This window comes from Galeopterus variegatus, unplaced genomic scaffold, assembly GCF_000696425.1.
Source record: "Galeopterus variegatus unplaced genomic scaffold, G_variegatus-3.0.2 Scaffold2346, whole genome shotgun sequence".
NCBI lineage: Eukaryota > Metazoa > Chordata > Mammalia > Dermoptera > Cynocephalidae > Galeopterus > Galeopterus variegatus.
Window position 1 is genome coordinate 132384 of NW_007728457.1, and position 21415 is coordinate 153798.

At 40.3% G+C, this 21415-nt stretch overlaps 1 protein-coding gene across 1 annotated transcript in view; it reads right to left on the reverse strand.

The window, feature by feature from the left end:
• The window catches only part of VSTM2A (V-set and transmembrane domain containing 2A), a 28218-nt gene extending 6891 nt beyond the window's left edge, over nucleotides 1–21327 (reverse strand). The window contains exons 1-6 of the mRNA XM_008581405.1: nucleotides 21055–21327; nucleotides 19060–19226; nucleotides 18239–18289; nucleotides 14994–15189; nucleotides 14753–14822; nucleotides 14525–14586 (exon numbers count right to left, since the gene is read on the reverse strand). Coding sequence (XP_008579627.1) covers nucleotides 14525–14586; nucleotides 14753–14822; nucleotides 14994–15189; nucleotides 18239–18289; nucleotides 19060–19226; nucleotides 21055–21133 — 625 coding nt within the window. The 5' untranslated portion in view covers nucleotides 21134–21327. The remainder of the gene's footprint in view (nucleotides 1–14524; nucleotides 14587–14752; nucleotides 14823–14993; nucleotides 15190–18238; nucleotides 18290–19059; nucleotides 19227–21054) is intronic.
• Nucleotides 21328–21415: the final 88 nt, after the last annotated feature.

A 21415-nucleotide genomic window follows, 5' to 3' on the forward strand; every position in this document is an offset into this window, starting at 1 on the left:
TTAAATATTGGAGGAAAGATTCTGTTGATTGTTCAAAGTGTCATTATTAGTTAGTGACAGGGAGGGAATAAAACCAGAGCTCTTGGCTACCAGGAAAAATCACAAGAAGAGGGTGTATAGTTCAAGTAATTAACTGGAGAGTTGAGACAGCTACCTAAACAATTTATCTCATGCGAAGTTTATGAGATCTCCAAATATCAATTTTCTCTTGGCTTTGAATATTTTCTGATCAATTCATTTCCCATGTGAATATTACTTTTAGTTGGTTTAGATATGGGACACATTCACCATTCAGGGTATCTGTCTGCAGTTCTAGGCATGAGTTTTAACAGGCTTTTCTCTTCTTTTTCTTCTGATTTGAGTATCTAATGAAATCAAAAGAAGCAAGTAAAAGAAAGAAAACAATTTCTTTCCCCTGTGGCTCCACAGTCTGACTTCAGAATCTTTGCTTTTTAAAAGTAAGTATTAGTGATGCTCATCAGATGAACAAACCTAAAAATGGAAATCCTCCACTAGTAAAGTACCAACAGGAAATTAATTTTTGTCTGTGAAGATGTCCAGCTTAAAAAGAATCGAGTGTCCATTACAGCTCTCAGAACAGATGGCGCCTTTGACACACTGTCTTTTATTACAGATGCCAGCTTTAAGAAATGTAAGTAGCTGTGTGAGAAAATGTGAGCTAGCTTAATGCAATTTTTATTCAGGTTTGCACATATTTATCACTAATTAAGGGGAAAGGTCAAATAATAGGATGATTTAATCCTATAATTTTTTGAGAAGAATATCTTTTCACTAGAATTCTTACGAATCCAGTGCCAATTTCTTCCAGAAATTCATTTTTTAAAAGAAATGTGCTTCATTTTGACCTAATACATAAGTTGCCTATTTTATCGTGCCCTGGCATGTTCGCAGCAGCTGTGTAAATTTCCTTTCTTGCTTTTCTTTAGTCAGCAAACTTACAGTTCTATTCTAGTTACAAGGCCTCTTACTCTAGGAGAAGGAAAAAGTGCACTTGCTCATGAACACGAGGTCTAAATGACGAGGTGTGCGGGCAGTACCCCATACAACATAGAATGTTCCAGACTCTTCTCTTGCTTACAGCCAGTCACTCACTGTAGCCTTTTAGGGCTTCTACCTTCTGCAGTTAACTCGAGGATGCACATAACTGCACACATAAAAGTAATGCTGGCTCCCTCCTGCTAAGGCCATAGTTTATTTTAAAATACCACGTTTTTATTGTAACTCACCCATCCAAGTAGGAACTAATCTTGTGCAGACAGAATGATGCTGAGGACAGAAACAGCTAATGTTTTCTAAACACTTATTACTGCTTTACCTCTGGCCATGATCTCGTGAGTTTGCAATAATCATTTTATTGATGGGAACTGAAAGGGGTTATGCAACTTGTTCAAGTTTGCTCAGCCAGGAGGTGGTCTGCTGAGACCCCCATCTAGTTTCTGTTTGACTTTAGAACTGAGATGCTACAAATTAACTGGCATCATAATTTCATCTGGCAATTCTTCATACCTGAAAACTCTATATTTTCCTAATTCTGCCTATTAAAAACATATAGAAATATGATTAGCTTTGACAAAATAGAAGGGAGAACAATATAAATTGGTAGAAAAAAATAGAATGCTTTCAAAGAATGAAGTTTTAATACCAAATGTGTTTAGAAGCTGTTTTAATGCATAAATAAGAGTCATTTATAATTAGCACTACATTTACTGTTATATAAATAAATGCTGCTAATATGCTTGAAACTATTTGCTCACTGAGTGTAAGTATGCTTCCTGCATGTATGCTTTCATTTTTAATTAGTGAACTCTTTATTCGTAATGCAAAGGTAGATATTAATCCAGACTCTTTGAATGATCACAAATTCCATATTAGGAATTCCAGAAGTGGTTTTGTTGCACTGCTGATACTGAATGATGCTGAATTTGACTAAGGGTTTAAATAAGACATGCAGGTTGGGGGATGAAATAGAGGAAATTGTGAGGACGACTGGCATCAACATGGGAAGGCCTCCTGGTGAGGGATTGTGTACCCAGAGTGAGCATTTACCCCAGAGCAGCGCGGAGGGCTTGCCCCGAATTAGGAAGCTGATGCCGGTGCACTACTAAGAGGCCAGGGACATGGATTTTCACACCACCTGAGTCGAGGAATTAGGGGTCAGTTCTGCTAAATATTTAAGCAACAGCTCCCCAACTAGTAAAGTAAGCAATATCTCGTCTCACCCTATTCTTTTTGCATGTTGTTACAGACCCCCATCTCCAGTGCCGTCAGAGAAAAACTCCTCATCAAAGAAGGAAAAAAATCTCATATTTTAAAATAAATGGCAACTGAGGAACTCAGACTTTAAAAACCGAAGGATAAGAAAGAGAAGGAAAGACACACAGCTGTGGATACGCAGTTTCTATTCCCATATATCCTCTTACATAAATTGAAAAGTAAAGATACACCATAATTTATAAATACAGTAATCTGCCTTAATTAATAAATTAATTCTTATTGTTTAGTAATGTTTGATTTTGAAGGAGAAATTATTTGAGGAATAATGTCAACAGGACAAAAAAAAGATCAACTATATAGCTTCAGAAAATATACTTGTTTTTTTTTTCCTTTTTGTCTTTTTTTCGTGACCGGCAATGGATCACAACCCTCAGTGTCGCGCCCGTACTGGACCGGACCGGGACCGGCAACGGGATCGCAACCCTCGGTGTTGCTCCTGCACCTCGCTCAGCCAGTGAGCGGCCAGTCCGTATGTGGGATCCGAACTTTCGGCGGGAGCGCCGCCGTGCTCCCAAGCGGCGCACTGTAGCAGTGCGCCACTGGGCCGGCCCAAGATAATATACTTGTTTTAACATAGGAAGATGTCCTGATTTTACCCACATATTTTCCAAGTTTGAGCCAACAGTTTTATGCTTTTTATTAATCCAGCTATTTCAAAATTTTCAGAATTAGGATGTTTTATAAATTATCTTCATAACAGAAAGGATCTTCTTAGCTATCAGCATTAAGTAATTAGAAATATTTAAAGCAAGATTTTAAAAATTCATATCCTGTTTATCAAGGCATGCAAATGATAGGACAGAGGTAAGCTCTTGTAAGGAACTGTTCATCCAACTTCCTAGGCAGAATTTGTCATGAAATGTCATTTTAAATAAGTTAATATTATTGTTGTCATAAGTACAAATGAGGGATGGTCCGGGTGTTATTTTCCAGCCTTCTCTGACCATTACTACAAAAGCAATCTGGGGTGGTTTCTCAGAGACTGACCAAATTACATAAAGATTCATGTACACTCTTATCAGTGCCATCATCTTCATAAGTGTTTTGCACTGCACATAAACCAAAACATATTTTAAATCCCTAAACATTAATTTATTTCTAATTACCTGCTAAGTACAGTACTAGGTACTGCAATAACATCAAAAGCATCAAGGCACAGTTCGTATGTTCAAAATCCTTATAAAGTGAGTTTTTACATTTTAAAGGTTTTTTTCTATTTAGTGGTTGTGATTCTGCTGCTTGCTCCCTAAATGTAGCATTTTCAAATTAACGATTCACAAAGCTACAAGTGTGAAAATTGCTTTCACAGCATATAAATTTGTTTAATCAGAAAAATTAAAAATAAATCATTTTATAAATGGCTGAAGAAGATGCTGCAGAGGATGTGTCTATAACATAAGACATTAAAGCAATAAAAAAGCTGATCTCTGGCCGAGCCTGTGGCGCACTCGGGAGAGTGTGGCGCTGGGTGCGCAGCAGCGCTCCCGCCGGGGGTTCGGATCCTATATAGGGATGACCGGTGTGCTCACAGCACTCACTGGCTGAGCACGGTGCGGCTGGTCTCAAAAAGGAAAAAAAAAAAAAAAAAAAAAAAGCTGATCTCATAATAGACCCCTCATTGCAAAGTGGTTGATAGCTTTATATTTTGAAATTAGAGTATCCGATGACATTATCTCATCTTCATTAAAATGTTTATGTCTGTGAATATAACAGAATTGCTTAATTTAATTTCATCTTTGATATTTTTTATTTTCTCAATAGCTTCATATTTGTCAGCTACATGGAATGAGAAATCTTAACTCCTAGCTTTTACAGTTTGCTTTAATTCAAGTTTCACCTATATCGGGTCTGTTTTGTACATAAAAGATTCTGAATTCATACAAAATGCTCTCTCAGCATCTCTTTTGAAGCAGTAGTATTAAGTAAAGCACAGTTGTTATTTATAAATCTTCCTGTGCATCGATTTCCCTCTTGCTCCCAGGAGGACACATTGCTCTACACTTCTGTCTCCCTTTGAACTGGGGGCTGTGTGGGTCACACCTGTTAGAGGACGGATGAGGGCAAGGTATCTTATTTATGGATTTTTATATGTGCTTGATGTATTTCATTGATATGAGTTCATCAAGATCATACTCATTTGTTTAAAAAACAAAAAGAACAATTTGATGGTCAGATTTTCCACCCAACCCTGGGAAATAAGATATAAGATATAATGTTCCTAATGTTAATGCTACTAGCAATTTTTGAGTGTGCCACTTTCATAACAGCACATTTGTGCACACATGTGAACATGTATTACACACATGTGCATGTATACACACATGTACATGGAAGTATATAGGGTACTTCAAAAAAGTTCATGGAAAGATTAGTATTATCTTTTAATCCTGTTTTTCCACAGACTTTTTGAAGTACCATTATATTTTAAATTTTGTCATGAACTCCGTTATCACACAACACCATTACTTTACTTTGCTTCTCTCTGTTTATGTGTTGAATATATTTCATATGTTTCCTAATTTATTTTCTGTCTCATGAGCTGCCTGCCTGTCACTGGCCTCTTTTTAACTTTGGAAAATTTTAAATAATGTTTTTTATTTTTCTCATAACAAAGTAATAAATTATCATTGTACAAATGTTGTAATACAAACAAAATAATAAAAATTTTAAAATTATATTTTATCTTGACATCTGCTGTATATTTTCATCTATTTTGTTCTTGTTATTTTTCTAGGCACATAGCTTAGATTAATTTGAAGTTTCGTATATTATATTTTTTCACTTTAAAGTTTGGTAGCCTATACTTTTTCATGTTATATTGCTCCTAATTGAGTCTTTTCTAATGTCATTAAGCATTGCTTAAAAACATGCTTCTAGAAGCTGCTTATAATACTGTATGTTTTAGCACATTCACTAGGTAACTTCTCTACATTTGGTCATTTGTGTATTTCCAGTTATATGAAAAATTCTGTGATAAACATCACTGTTCACAGGTCTGTGTCTGACTCACTACTGACCTCCTTGGAATTTCCTCCCAGAAGTATAATTTCAGGGACACATAGGCGGCACAATCTGAAGCCCTGTGACTAGTCTCTCCTGCCAAGTTTCCCTTCAGAAGGGAAGCAGCAATTTACCATGCAAGTGATAATGCATCAGAGAGCCTGACTCACTGCACCTGGATATTTGATGATTCAAAAAATATTTGCCAAGATTATATCTGTCAAACTAAAAAAAATGACTAGAGATTTTAACTGGGACTGCATGAAATCTATAAGACTTCTGAAAAACCCGACATATTATAATACTGAGACTGGCCATCCACACAGATGGCATGTTTGCTCTTTCATTCAAACCTAAATTCTTTCAATAAACTGTTCTGGTGGCCTTCATATTTATACTGCCTATTTATTATTCTCTTTAAGAAAACTATATATATTATATCTTTTTCTTGTTGCTACTATTGAAGTCTTTCAATAAACTGTTCTGGTGGCCTTCATATTTATACTGCCTATTTATTATTCTCTTTAAAAAAACTATATATATTATATCTTTTTCTTGTTGCTACTATTGAAGATTGTATATTATGCCCCAAATATTTTCTATTTGGGTGTTGCTGTTGTATAGAGGATTGACTTAAGATTGTACAGTTATCTTGTCTTTATTTACATTACATAATCACTTCTGTTATCTTTATGTGATTTGGAGTAGGATATATAGTCAGAGCATCTATAAATATTGACATTTTTACTTCTTTTCCTAAGAATTAGACACAAAAATATCCTTTTCTCTTGTTTCAGTTTTTAAATTCGATTTGCTTAAACCAATGTTTTAAATTATTTATAGTAAATGTTATTTTCATTTCTAAATTATTTTGTAACTTTAAACCTTAAAGCCTAAGGCCTTGGAATTTATGCTAATCTTCCTATACTTGATTTTTCTTTTCTGCTTAGCTCTTTAATCAGAGTTCATTTGGATATATATTGTAAATTGTGATAATATGTCTCCTTTTGGCATTTATTAATTAAATAAATCCTCCTCTAATTGTTGTGTTTTTAATTCATCAGCTATTATACTATTTTATAGAATTTTAGAGCTGTCCAATCTTCTTTTTATTTCCTTTAATCTCTATTCATATCTATGTTTCTTTATTATCCTTTTAAATCATAGTTATTTAATAATGTATTTTCATATCTGGTAAGTAAAGAGGAAGAGAATAAACAGTAGCTGAGCTCACTCATGTGCTAGGTTTATTCTGATGTAAAATGATGTTTAAAATCCATTATCTCTCTAAATGCTGAAAATGACCCTGGAGGATCAATATTATCATATCAGTTTATAAATAAGGACTCTGAGGTTCAAAGAGATTTGGCGAGCAGCTCATTCAGAGTGACAGGCTGGTGCACAGTGAATCTAGGAATCAAATCTGCATCTATCTGGTATCACAAACTGTGACATTTTCATCATTGGCTTCTACTCCCATTTTATTTCTCTTAATTTAAGGCATTAAAAATATTCTTACTTGTTTATGTCTTTAGATGTATCTCTAATTACTTTGTGACTTTAAAAATTCTTTTTTGAAAGCTTGAATTTAATTAAGAGAACAGCCAGTTTGTATAATTATGGCTTCCAAATACATGTTGTTTATTCAGGTCATACAGTCTAAATTCTTAAAAATCCTCTTGAATTTTGCTGAATTTTGCAATAAGGATCTAGTTACAACCTTGGGCAAGACAGCTTGTGGCTAATATGTTATGGGTATACAGAGGAAAATTTATCATCAATTAATGGCAATGTGACAGGAGAAAATAAAAAACAATGCCCTGAAATTATAAATAGCGAGACATAAGCTGAAGACCCAGTCTTCTTTCCCTGAGTCCGAACCTCCACACACCCAGCGAGGAAAACATTTGCTCTGGAACCAGGTGGTGTAGACCATTTGCTCCTATCACTTCATTACTGCTGCTGCTAATAATAGTAATAATAATATAAAAGCACATGCAGTAATCGTCATAGTGATACAGCAACTAGTTACCATTTATTGAGTGTTCATTAAGTGCCAAGCCCTGTACAAATACAATTTCACTTGATCCTCAAAATTCTGTGAGGATTGCACTGTAGCTCTCATTGGAGAAGTGAGGAGACAGACACACACAGCTATGTGTGATGGAGCAAGATACCACCTGCTTTCCTCTCTAACTGCGGAACAGGCAGAGGCTGAGCAGAAGGACCGAGGGGTCTCTCCCTGTTCCTTTATGCTCCTTTGCTGCAATGAATGCACTGATGTCAGACTCTCAGTGGCAGACATGTGCCTCGGGAAAAGGGCCCTTGCCCTTCCTTTCTCTTTTAGGGTGTGTGTTACTCTGGCCAACAAAGTGGAGTCTTTCCAGCAACCCCTCAACCCTTTGGTCACCTCTCCAGGAAGCTGTTCCCATGGTAGCTTCCTGAAATCCCAAGGACCATGACGTCATTTGAGATAAGAACTTAGAACATTGACAAAGTCTGCTTTATGTCTCCACAATTACAGAGGATCCAGCAGTTGCAAGTGAACCCTCATGCAGCCAGTCAGGAAGCAAAAAGCCCTCCCAGCCTGCAGATGGGCCTTGGCCAAGCTAGTTACTGAATTTTAATGAGTCAAGTTAAATATGGTTTGCAGGAAAATTTAATCAGTATAGATGCGTAAGCTACATAATTCTGGTTCAAACACAGTTCTAGCAGATTCCTTGTCCTATGTTATCTGAATCATTGACTTAAATCTATTTTTCATCTTATTCATAGACACTTGATTTACATAGTAGTCATTTCACTGACAGAATTACAATGATCAAATTAATTTAACCTGTGTAAACAGCCAAGTTGGATTATTTAAACAAAATCAACTTCAAGGTCTGAATTATATGATTGGCTGTCTACATCAAATCTGCACACCATTCACTCATGTATTAAACCAGGGAAATGATCTCCCTGCAAAGCCCTCAGCTCCTCATCTCCCTCCTGGAAACAGCTTTGAAATTCTGTTTTAAGATCATTCCTGCTGAATGTGGCCACTTTTGGAAAGCTGCCGTGTTTATCAGCCACAGAGGGGCCTCTCAGTGAGCTCTTGGCTTCTGGCAGCTGTAGCAGCAGCTGCCTCTCAACACTCAGGTTCATGTCATGGTGAAAACACAAGAATCATACTTTGGAGTTCATAGAATCAGCATTCCTGCCGGGCAACTACAGACTCCACACGTGGAGACACAACTACAACCTTAACCATGGCCAGTTTTCTTACAAATACCAGCTGTTGATGACAGGAGTGAAGAGAACAGTTTCACCAAAGTATAGCCCAACACTGGGAAAAATAATAGTAAAAGAACAGTCTCTAGAAAAGTATTTTGCAGCACGACACAGACATGCACACACACATAAATGAACATATCTCACAGTAAGTGACAGAAAACATTTTTTTCTCAACTAGGAAAACTTTTTAAAGCTAATGCTTGTAATTTACTGAGCACAAAAATGCCCATCTCTGGTTCTACACTCAGAGATTCTGATCCAGTAGGTGCTGGGTGGGTTCCTGAAAGAAAAATTTTTAACAAGCTCCCTCGTGAGTCTGGCATAAATCTGCACTACTCACTTTGAGAAACCCAGTTTTGGAGCCTTGATCAGTTTTGTAAAATAATAGCCAGGTTATGAAAACATAATTAAATGAAAAAGAAGATAAAAGCATGAGCTACACCTGTTCTGGGCACTTAGAGGAGTGTGAATGCAAAGTGTCATATTTGTAGCCAAGAAGTTCTAGTTAGGGTGATCAAGCATCATGGTTTTTGCCTAAGACATTCTGAGGTTTCCAAGAATGTGGGACTTTGAGCCCTTTTTAAAAGGAGGGAATTACTAAAATACAAGGAATAATAAGGACTTCAAAGAAAATTTAACAACCTGGATAAGGCAACAACCAATTCTGAGTAAGAGAACAGGAGAAAGCTCTATACAGAAATTTGCATTTGAGTAGGGACTCAGCAAATAGGGAAAGGAAAGACCCATGGAGAGAAAGCAGCATTTGCAAAGTCATAGAGGTAAAAAGTACCTAAAAATGTGCAGGAAATACCAAGCAGGGAGATTAAGTGTGAAGATGAGGAACTCAGAAAAAACAGGGCTGGAAATCAGACTGAAAAAATTAGTGGTGGTACCTTGGAAATAGTAATGATTTAATACATGTCCTGTTGTGATATGTTCCTTGTATTAAGGCAGATAAACTATTAGGAGCTATCAGAATACATGGGGAAAGTGAAGAGAGACTGTGCTGAGGACGAAATCAGTGTTGGTGGAACAGAAGAGGTGATTTTTCAAGGATGTTTCATGTCCTGTTGTGATATGTTCCTTGTATTAAGGCAGATAAACTATTAGGAGCTATCAGAATAGATGGGGAAAGTGAAGAGAGACTGTGCTGAGGACGAAATCAGTGTTGGTGGAACAGAAGAGGTGATTTTTCAAGGATGTTTTAGGGAGACGATTACTGGGACTGAATGACTAATTTAGTGTGGCAACCAACAAACAGAAAAAATGAGGACGTTTTCAAGGTTTTCTCAAGACCCGTGGTTGTGATGATATTAAGAGTTTGGGAATACAAAAGGAAGAATGCTTCTTTCTGGTGAGAAAGCTAAGGTAATAGATCAGTTTTAAATATTTGAGTTTTAGGTGCCTGATCTGTGTATCTATTGTTGTGATGCAAACCACCCTGAAACTCCATGTCCTCAAAGGACAATTGATTATCGTCTCTTGCTCTGGTGTATGGTCTGGGCTCAGCTGGACAGGGCTTTCTTGGGATGCAATGAGGTAGCAGCTGGGGCTGCGTAGGTTGGATATCCAAGGCGTTTTCCTAACTCACATGTCCCGTGCCTGTTTGGGCTTCACTTGGTAAGGTGGTCCCCAGGCAGCTGCACTTGTTATATGGTGGTCGGCTCCCAGGAGGTGGCAGCAAAAGCTGCCAGTCCCCTTGAAGATGAGGTGTGGCACTGGCAAAACTTCACTTCTTCAGAACTTCTTGGTCAAGTGGCCACAGACCAGCCCACTGTCAAGGGGAAGGAAATAGGGTCCCCATCTCAGTTAGTGGAGTGTCAACAAGGTGCAGTCACAGTGCTTGTAGTACACACATGTGGAGGTGTTCTGGGGACAACAACGAAGCCAAGTCTGGATCTCCAGAAAGAAATCAGAAATAGAAACGTGAATGGAAAAGTTTTCTAAGGAAAATAAGCAGTCAACAGCCCGGAAATGAATGAGAAGATCAGGGAGTTGGCAATGGGGAAAAACCACTACATTTAAGAGAGGAATTTTAAAAAGGTAAGTCAACAAATGAGAGGGGAGAATGCTAGGAAACCAGCCGGAGAAGACAGGAGAGAAGGAGCGATGGGGACATGTGCTAGAAGGAGACGACAGAAGACGGGCACTGGAGTTCAGGAGACGCCGGTGACTAGCAGAGAGTATTGGCAGGGGCGGTGGCCAGGGAGGGAGGCCTCTGGGGGCCGAAAGGAGCGCCCCTGGCGGCGGCCGGCGGCAGCAGCGTGCACCCTGCAGTAGCCTGGCCGGGCCGGCGTGGCGGGGCGCAGGAGCAGCAAGCTGTTCCACAGTTTGATGTGCCTGCCTGTGAGGGGGATCAGTGCAAGAGAACGGTGACAGAGACAACAAAGGCGGCACTGGGAGAGGCGTCTCTGGAGGAACTGAACGAGGCAGGAAGCAACAAGCGGGGAGGTTCAGTGCATGGAGGGACGGGGTGCGGTGGGGAGCTGAAGCGCTTCTCCATCCTGGGAGGGATCCTGTCATTTCCCACGTCCAGCTCTATCTGAGTCCACCGTCCTCTCTGAAAGGTCCTTCTTTTCCATCTCTGCTTGTACAAACTCTCCCCGTTGTTCAAGTCCCTTCTTCCAGAGTGCCCTCCCTGATTCCACAGCTGGAATTGGGACGCCCCCCCTCTCAGAGCATCTAGACAACGTTTCTTCAACCTCTAATTCCATGCATTGCTTTCCCTGTACATCACAGGTATTGCCATTTTCTCTTCCTTTTTATACTTTTTGTAAATAGAGAAACAACAACAACAACAACAACAAAACGGGGAGGGTGATGTATCTGATATGAACAGCGCTGGTCATGGGTACTTCAAAGCTGGACAGGGGTCCAAAACGTTGGATATGGGAAACTGGAGGGATCGTAACAGCCAAATTCTGTGCATGTGTTCGCCTAATTCTGTGCATGTGTTCGCCTAACCCTTTTTTCAGTATTTAGTTCTAGTTTTTGGTCATAGAATGAAGGAAGTATTAAAATAATCTAAAACGTGAAGAATTTATAATGTATTTATAATTTATGAAAGAATTCATGAAGATAAACAAAGTTTTAAGCAGGAGGGGAACAGCTCACTGACTTTTGGAAAAATGAGACTAGCCGTATTAAATAATGGTTAAATCTCCACTTATCTTGTGGTATGGTAATAGACTATCTTTTCCATCTTCTTTTTCATTGGAAATTTCTGCTTTAGAAAAGCTGGTTAAATTAATTGTGACAATTTGAACATTTTTTTATAAAGTTATTTTCAGCTAATACTTTTCCTTCATAGAGACACAGAAACTCTTTGACAGAAAGATAGTACAAATTAAGAGTGGAATGTTTCAGTCAACTAATTTAGTCAACTAAGTCATAGATTATGGTAAAAATAAAAGGCCAAATAGACCAGGAATTTGTAACACAGGTTGATATTAGCATGTTATATACCACAGATGAAGCATGCCTGTTTGTATCAAATAAAAAATAAAAGGCTAATAGCTCTTGGCCTGTAAAACTAAGATTTTAATTTTTGTGCCTTTATCATGTCTTACCATAAATAGGATAACAAAAGAAAAAGCAAGATAAATGAAATTCACAAATGTTTTGTTTTCTCACACACTAACATATAAATTCCTTAGGGAGAGAAAATGTGTCTTGCAGTTTTCAGTCCCTATGCCTGGCATAGGAGTTCCCTGAAGGGATAGGAGGTGAATGAATGAAACATGGATATTGAAATAAACTTTATTTAAATATAATCTAAAAATTGTAAAGCAAAATTATAAATCAGGAAGTGGGTATTACAGTAAATATAATATATAAATATCTACCGCAGATACTGCACCCTATACAATAATTGTGCAAGCAGGAAACTAACATGTAAGTAGAATGGGTGGCTGGGCCTCCCTAACTTGTGAAATAGAAATTAGAAAGTGTTGGTAAAAGTACATCAAATGTTTTCCAGTACTCTCTTGTAAAAAAATAGAAATCAATTATTTTGAAATATTTCAGATTAGTCTTTGCTACAAGCAGATAATTTTTGTGAAAAAGGCTTTTTAATAAATATAGGCTGCCATGAGTCAGCATTTCTCCTCTCATCTCTCTCTGAACTCTGGAATAAGCAATTTTGTACCTAAGAGCAAGGCTGGTAATGGGATGAAGAATGAAAAGAAATTTTTATTTGAGAATTGTTACAAGATATCTAGAATTTATTATTTAGGTCCAATCACAGTGCTAAGAAAGGCGTATTAAAATAAAATACAGAGATATTTTTTTAGAGTACGTAATTTAATCCAAAAAGTTAAGAAAATATTCTAGAAAGAGATAGAACACTTCAGTCTATACTTAGAATCTTTTATTTGGAATAGATAATACTTTTGACTTTATTCCACAGAACAAATTTATGATATCCAGCTTGGAATATTCTAAGTAGGCTAATAATTTCACGTCCTCATTTGGAGTTCTCACTAATCAGGTTGTAAATTGTTTGCTGAGGCTGCTCTGTGACTTTGCATGTAGTGTCTGGCTTCTCTTGATTGTGTGAAGGAAGACGGGGCAAACCTCCAAAGACTTTAAATCCTTGTCAAATGATGGTTACAAAATTGTAACTAAGGTGTGTGTGTGTGTGTTTGTGTGTGTGTGTGTGTATCCATAGACACACATATTCTAGCTATGTTGGTTTTGTCCTTTAATTTGGGAAACAGAAGAGGTGATAAAGAGAGAATAAGAAACACAAATTGGGCTTCAGAGAGGCTAAGCCATCTATTCATCAGATTGACATAAACTGCCACCACCGAGGCATGCTGGGAGAATTGCTTATCTACATTTAGAGGCGGTGCAAACTCACTGGACCCTAAGCCAAGTACCCTACAAATCTACAAATCACATGCGCTAGGACGTAAAGCATAAGGAGAAAACCTATGTTGGCATACGTTATTTTAAAAGCATTGTTTACAAGTGAGGACTTACAGGAATATATATGATGTTTAGAGATGTATATATACACACATGTATTTATATATAAAACAAGTATATATTTTATCATGATTTCAGGGGAGATATATATATATATGTATATGTGAGATGAGATTTTAAAAATTTAATGGCTGAAGAGACCTTAAATATTAGCAATATCATTTTCTATTACCCATAGTAGCATCAATAATTATTCAATGATAAAATTTAAAGCGAAAAGCTTGCAGAAGCATAAATTCAGTATTTTTGTGCTCGCTTCATGGCCAGGCGTTTGGGAAAGTCAGGCGAGGTGGTATAGGGCGCTACTGACTCCGGGAAGCTTTCTCTCACATCCAGGTTAAGACTCAGTGGGTCTCCACTGGCCGAACGGTTGCGTAAATTGAGGCCATGCAGAACAGCTCTAACTTGCACAGCCGGCTGGGGACCGTGTGACTAAGCCTCTCACTCGGGAGGGCGCGTGGACAGGTGGGACTCACGCCCGCGCCGCCTACTGCGCACCCCCACCTCCTCCCGCTGCCGCCACCACTGCACCGCAGCCCTCGGGCGCTCCCCTGCAAATCCAGGGCCCTGCAAGAGTCCCGCTCACAGCTACAGCTCGCTCACAACGCAGATGCTATGGCCTGTCTCTTTCCTTTGCATTTTGATTAAGTGAAAGCTCTTAAATTGGGTTATTATCGATACATAATCTGCAGAGAAAATGGACATGCATTTGCAATGTAACCACCGCTGCGTGGCATACTGTCCTCACAGTGTGTGCACACAGGAAGATCGCAGCAGCAGAGGCAGCTCTGGGTCCCCGGGGGGGTGGCAGCGCCCGTGCTCCCGAGGACCCCTCCCAATCCCCGCTGAACTAGGTCTCCACCTGCCCAGCCCCCACGCACGAATCTGTCTGCTCTATTCCACTGATCTTCCGGGGGAGGGCTTGTGGGTGGTTAAACGAAAGGCTCAAAGCGGGTTTCCATACCTGAGTGTGGACTCTGTCTGGGGACTTCGGCGGCCGCCCGCGGGCTGGAGGTGGCGTAATAACTTCGTATAGCATACATTATACGAAGTTATACGATGATGTCAGACTCTCAGTGGCAGACATGTGCCTCGGGAAAAGGGCCCTTGCCCTTCCTTTCTCTTTTAGGGTGTGTGTTACTCTGGCCAACAAAGTGGAGTCTTTCCAGCAACCCCTCAACCCTTTGGTCACCTCTCCAGGAAGCTGTTCCCATGGTAGCTTCCTGAAATCCCAAGGACCATGACGTCATTTGAGATAAGAACTTAGAACATTGACAAAGTCTGCTTTATGTCTCCACAATTACAGAGGATCCAGCAGTTGCAAGTGAACCCTCATGCAGCCAGTCAGGAAGCAAAAAGCCCTCCCAGCCTGCAGATGGGCCTTGGCCAAGCTAGTTACTGAATTTTAATGAGTCAAGTTAAATATGGTTTGCAGGAAAATTTAATCAAGGCCTGCATCCTCCGCGCGTGGCTGTTGGCGTTGACCTTCAGGTAGGCCTGGGCCTTGTGCTCTTGCAGCTCGCCATAATTGGCGTCTGTCACCCTGCACTCGTACAAGCCTTCATCCTTTTTCCTCACTTTGGAAATCTGAAGCTTGTGGGAGATGTCATTGCCTTGGACTTTCACTGTCTGAAAAATTCCAGGTGAAAAAATAAAGTGCCACATCAGTGATTTTGTTCCCGTTCTTTATGGTGAGATTGCTAATGTAGGAAAATTGAAGTCTTAATGGCCTCATGGTCACAGTCAAGAAGCTTTTTATTGTCTTAACGTCAGATCTGAAGGTCTTATTTATCCTATTCTACTAATAAGTGGATTCACTGACTCAGAGGATAATTAATTCAGTCCAGCCAGTGCCAGATGCCCCCCATCTCCCAGGTTCCAGTAGCAAGTCTATCATTTTCCCAACATGGGACTGGCCTCTGCCTGTTTAACCCTGTTGAACAAAACACAAACCAAGCAGGCCAACTCCGTAGTTAATACAGCCTCTCTCCTTCACTGTAAACCCTCAGCTCTGAGAGATCACAAAAATATTTTGTTGGTCATAACAGTTTAAGTGAGAATGTACTTTTATGCCCACACTGCAATGACTACTAAAGAGACTGTTAAAATAGACTTGGATATTAAATATTTTTCTTCTCAAATTATTGATTCAGTCTTGCCTATAGTTATGGGGTGACAAGGCCGAGGGTGCAGATTAATGTCACCTGATGTCTTATGACTCAGAGTATATACCCCCACAGGAACATGAGATCTATCAGTTATACACTGATCAGATTTTCAAAATTAAAATTGGCTTTCTTATTTCTCCTAATAATTTTTATTCCAGATTAATAGCAAGATCACATATCTAATATATATAATATTAGATAAATATATAATTCTCCATTATATATAACATATGACATATACATATCTATAAGCACCTTTATAAGAATAGTTAGATTTGATATATATATATCACATGTTATCCATGATTGACAGAATAATAGATTTCATAAGACATTCAGGATTTAAAGGTTTGGTTGATCTCAAAAGATAGAGAAAAGAAGTGAAGGAGGCAGAATGTTACTTATTCTAATGGCCATTGCACTTTCAAATGGCCATAAATAATTAAGAAAAACTGAGAAGTGTTCATCTGTTTTTTACATACAGGGGTACATATACAAATAGTTTTCAACATTTGAACCAATACTATAAATATGTATTTATGCATATGCAAAATTACATACAAATATAATAATATTATAAAATAATGGACATTAATGGTTTCACATATATTTTGGAATGTATATGAAACCATTTTCAAAAGTTACTTCAAAAAGTTTGTGGAAAAGTAGAATTAAAAGATAATACAAATCTTTCCATCAACTTTTGGAAGACCCCTCATGTTATTATTATCCCATTTTACAGTTGAGTAAACTGAGGCTTAATGGGTTTGGGTCAGTGATTTGTAGCGCTGACTGTACATTAGAATCATCTGGGGAATGTTAAACAATACTCTCACTTGGTTTAATGCAAAAACATTAAGTCTGCATCTCTAGGGGGTGGAACTCATTTCAGTATTTTGTACAAGCTGGACAGAATTCTTCATTAATAATTGTTGATTCAGGACGTTCAAGGTCACACAGTGGATGAACTGGGAGCAAACTTCTTTCTGTCTCAGCTTGTATCTAGAACTCTTTTCAACTCGCTAGACTTTATGAACTACTGGCATTAGGCTGTGTTATATAGCTGCTTGATGCATCCGTAGGTTAGGGTGTGTGAGGCTGCTTTTTTTACTGGTCTTTAGATGAGGTGGGCATGAGTGAAGGGTGAAAAACAGTCAACAAGCAATCTATCTAATTATATGTGTATGTGAAAAATAGAATATTTAAGAAAAGCATTGTTAATTGAGTTTACCAATAAAGCTTTTCTAATATTGTATAAAAACAAGTTTCTGTGATATAACAATAATGGAAATTGAAATATTCTCAAAAGTCAGTGATCTTATGAGTTATAAACTGGAGTTTCTAGTTTATATTTTATCTTTGTTTGATATTTTTTTCCACGTTGAGATTATGCATTTCGATCACAGAATTTGATTGTGTACAATACATTTTTACACTTTTAGTTATAAAGTAACCTCAGTCTTATACCAGTTCATACTTCATTTATTCAAAATAAAGGCCCTTTTAAAATGCAGGTCATCAAATTTTTAGATTCCTAAAAACAGATAATAACAATATATTTATGCCTAGCAGATTTCCTACTTTTGTATTATATAACTGTTACCTTACTAGCAATGAAAACTTCTTTACTATTTGTCAAGTTAAGCAATACTATTAGTGTAAATGATTCTATGTGGCTTCCTTTGAGGTACAGAAAAGAAAAAATAAGACTTTCATTTTCCCCTTTATTTTACTCACAATTACAACTATATATTTTCAATAGGTTAACCTCCACTAATAATGTTTTTATATTGATAATGGCTTTTGTTTTTATATTTATGCGATTTTGAACATGGACCTTAGAAAAAAAGAAAAAATAAGACTTTCATTTTCCCCTTTATTTTACTCACAATTACAACTATATATTTTCAATAGGTTAACCTCCACTAATAATGGTTTTATATTGATAATGGCTTTTGTTTTTATATTTATGCGATTTTGAACATGGACCTTAGAAATACATCGCATGCATTATGAATGACACTCAAAACTGAGTTGTTTTATTTCATTGCAATTTCAACATGCCATTGGATGCTTTAATTTCTCTCCCTAGGATGATTTTGTGTGTTAGTGTTTTACTTTCTATTAAGCGATAATTATTTCTATAACTTTGAAAAGCTGTGAGCATCGCGGCCCTTTCTACTTACAGTTATGTAACTGTTACAAGGAGCAAGAAGAAAAAAATGTCACGCAACCTCTTTGGATGGCAAAATGACTCTCTAGGTAATTGTTTAACTATTTACATGTTTAAAATATATAATTTTATTTATGGTCTCTCAATTTGCTTCCATTTTTATTCACCTAATGAGGTAAAAAGAGACACCTGGCTCTCGTCCTGCGTTTGCAAAACTGCCCTTTTCCGGGAGTCATTTGAGAAGCTTTAAGAACTGACGCGTGTTGACCGACGTCGCCTGGCCCCGCAGGCCGCCGACTCAGCGCGCGCCCCCTGCCGCCCGTCCCGTGACACTCACGCTGATCTTGGTCCCGTCGTTGTCCGGGTCTCTGTCGGGTAAGAGCTCCACCTGCGGGACGAGAAGGCACACGCTCGCGCTCGCCGGGACCCTCGAGTCGCGCCCAGCCCTCGTGGTCGCGCTGAAAAGCTTTAGTTGGGGTGATCTGGTCCCGGCCGCTCCCGGGAGGCGGGTCGGGTGTCGCTGGCGGTCCCATCGGGGTGGGAGCGCGGACCCCGGCAGGGTCAGGACCGACGCGGGTGGGCGGAAGGTTTCGGGGACGAGCTCCTGCGTCTCTGCCTGGGCCGCCGTGTGTCCCGCCCAGGGTCTCTTCTACACACTGCCTCCCTCTCTCCCCGGCTGGCCCCGCCACCTCTTCTCTCTGGGCCCCCACCTCCTGTCCCCTCCCTCCCTCTGCCCACTTCTCTCTCTCTCTCTACGGGCCGTGGGGGGAGGGGACGGAGACCTCCGAGATCCCCCTCCGTCGCCCCACCATCCGGGAAATGGGACAGCGAATGTGAATATCCCGGGATGCATCAACACCGCGGTGCCGTCCTGGGCATCTTAGCAATGACGCACACCCAGGGGAGGAGGCTATTCCCAGTTTTAACCGGGAAACCCTTGACCCCAGACTTCCTCTTAGGTTTTAGCTCAGCGCCTCCAGGACACGTCCTGCTCACTCACTGGCGTCCCTGGGCGTCGTTCACCGCAAAAGAGCCTGGAGGCTCCCTGGGGAGCCCAGGCACCATCTTGGGCCCGGGGCCCTGGCGGGACACCCAGGGGACCAGATGAGTGAGTGGGACAGACGCAGGGGGCTTTGCGGGCGACAGGGACTCTGCTACCTGCGCGCCAGCCACCTCGGCCCCGGGCTCCAGGTCCTCGGGTCCCCGCAGGAACCACCACTGGATTTCCAGGTACACCGAAGCGGAGCCGCTCTGGAAGGCGCAGGACATCTCCACATTCTGCCCCTCGGTCGCCGTCACGTTCCGCGGAAACTCGGTAAATTTTGCTGCAAAACAGTAACAGATATTCCTATTGGAATATCTACACCAGTCTTGCCAGCGTCTCCTTCCTTGAAAGCTCGCTACGTTTTTCTTGGACTTAAAAGAAAAAAACAACAAAATCCCTGCAGGACATCCCCTACTTTGCCTGGTTCCCCAGTGCCCTTCCTTCGCCTCTTTCCTGTCTTATTTTTGGTATCATGCCTAAATCACTCTGTTGTTGATCAAGTCCAGATAACGGGAAGGTTAGTTAACAAGCCTGCCAATAACTCTCTCTCTTGGCCAAGCTGCCCACAGTTAGATCAAAATACCTCTCGTCAGATTGCAGTATTCTGCAAAACTTACTGAGCGATTCGCTGAGGGACAATTTAGACAGTCTGTCAAATTGATATACGAGGGGAGCCTCTTGCCTTTAAGTTTCTAAACAATCTATGACTAACCGGATATTTCACATAAGAGTGGATCATGATTATCTGTCAAAATGCATATTCCTGATGAATCAGGACAGTTATTAGCAGCCGCAGTGACACAAGTTGCACGCATTCTAGGCTGTGCATATTTCTTTCTCTCCAAATTAACCGTTAGTTATTCCTATCAAGCCATTGTATTGTAAATTGCCATACATCTTGGGATGTAACAATCACACATCAGTTTAGATTAATGATTATTTGAAGTCACTACAGAGTTTTACCCCCCCCCCCAAGCCTTTTCATTACCAGTCTCGACACTGCTAGTTTACAGTATTCATGGAGCCAGGATGAAACTCATGAAAATAAAATGTTTCCTTCCTCCTAAAGACATTTCTTGAACATGGAATGCTCTTACCTTGTTAACAACATGATCGTTCTTGTCTTATCTAAGGGGCACTTTGCAAAGAGCAGATGGTTCCCTAAAAGTAGTCTTGGCTGGTGGAAGTGCACAGCCACCATGCACACTTATGGAGAGGAGGATTGAGGGACTTCAGGAAGGATTTAGGGTGGATACACTTTCCCCCACTTTTTATAGAGAGACTATCAGAATCTCTTTTCAAAATTTTGTGAAATACCAACATGATCTCTAGTGAAATGGAACTGTATTTATGCTTAAAGGAAATGGGAGCTATTAAAGAGGGGTTCCGATCTGAAAAGGACTTTTCTGTTCAAGCTGGAGGGAGGAGTGTGGTATTTCTGCTTGCAGAAGTGATGCAGTCTTCTGGCAGCAGAGATGTGATCTGTTCCTGGTGCTGAAACGACCACTGCAGCCTGCGAAGTCCTGAACAACTGGATTGAGCAGGCTGCCGCTGCTTGCAATGCAAGTCGTGCCTTTTCAACGGGCCCTCAGAGGAATCTCTCCTTTGATAAACACACATGCAAACGAAGCCACATGGACCCAGAAAAGGGGGACTCCAAACCCAGTCTGCCCACCCAGGGAAGGAGGACCGGCAGTGGAAAGTCGCCCATATCCTGCTCAGTGTTTGTTTGTGATGCTTATGTATGCATGAGTGGCTGCCCTGTGCATGCACACAGATGGAAAGTGTATGCACACACACACACACACACACACACACACCTCTGTGTTTGTGCTCATCGAGGAACACACCTCATTGTCAGGCACCAACTAGATTTTTTTCCCCAAGCCTAGCTTGCCTACAATTTAATAAACTTTAAAGAAAAATTCCAGACAGAACGGTATTCATATAATTTAAACCCACTGTCACTTTGCTAGGAATCTCAGTACATCTGCCTGTCCATTCTTTGAACGTAGGGAACACACACACACACACACACACGCACACACACACACACATTCTCTCTCTCTAGCTCAAGCAAATGTGTTTGCCATTGAGCACAGACTTACCTTGAGAAGAAAGCCCTTGTTGCACATATAAAACAGAAAAGAAAACAAATCCAACAGACGCCAAAAAGATCCCCATCATTCCCCAAAGGGAGGGGGTCACATCGATGTAGTAACAGCCGAGAAGCCCCGAGGAAGGCAATGAATGCGAAGGTGTCAGAGGCTGTCTCAGAGCCCGGGGCGCGGCGCCGCGCACATCCTGCTGCTGGCCCGGCGAGGACTGGCTCTGGGGACGGCGCACCGGGGTGCGCGAGGCTTCCGAGGCCTCGAGCCGGAGCCGGGCTCGCACGCTGGGCAGCGCGTCCGCCGCTCGGCTGCTCGCCGCCGCCTGAGCCCGCCCCACGTCCGCCCCGCGCGGGCTCGC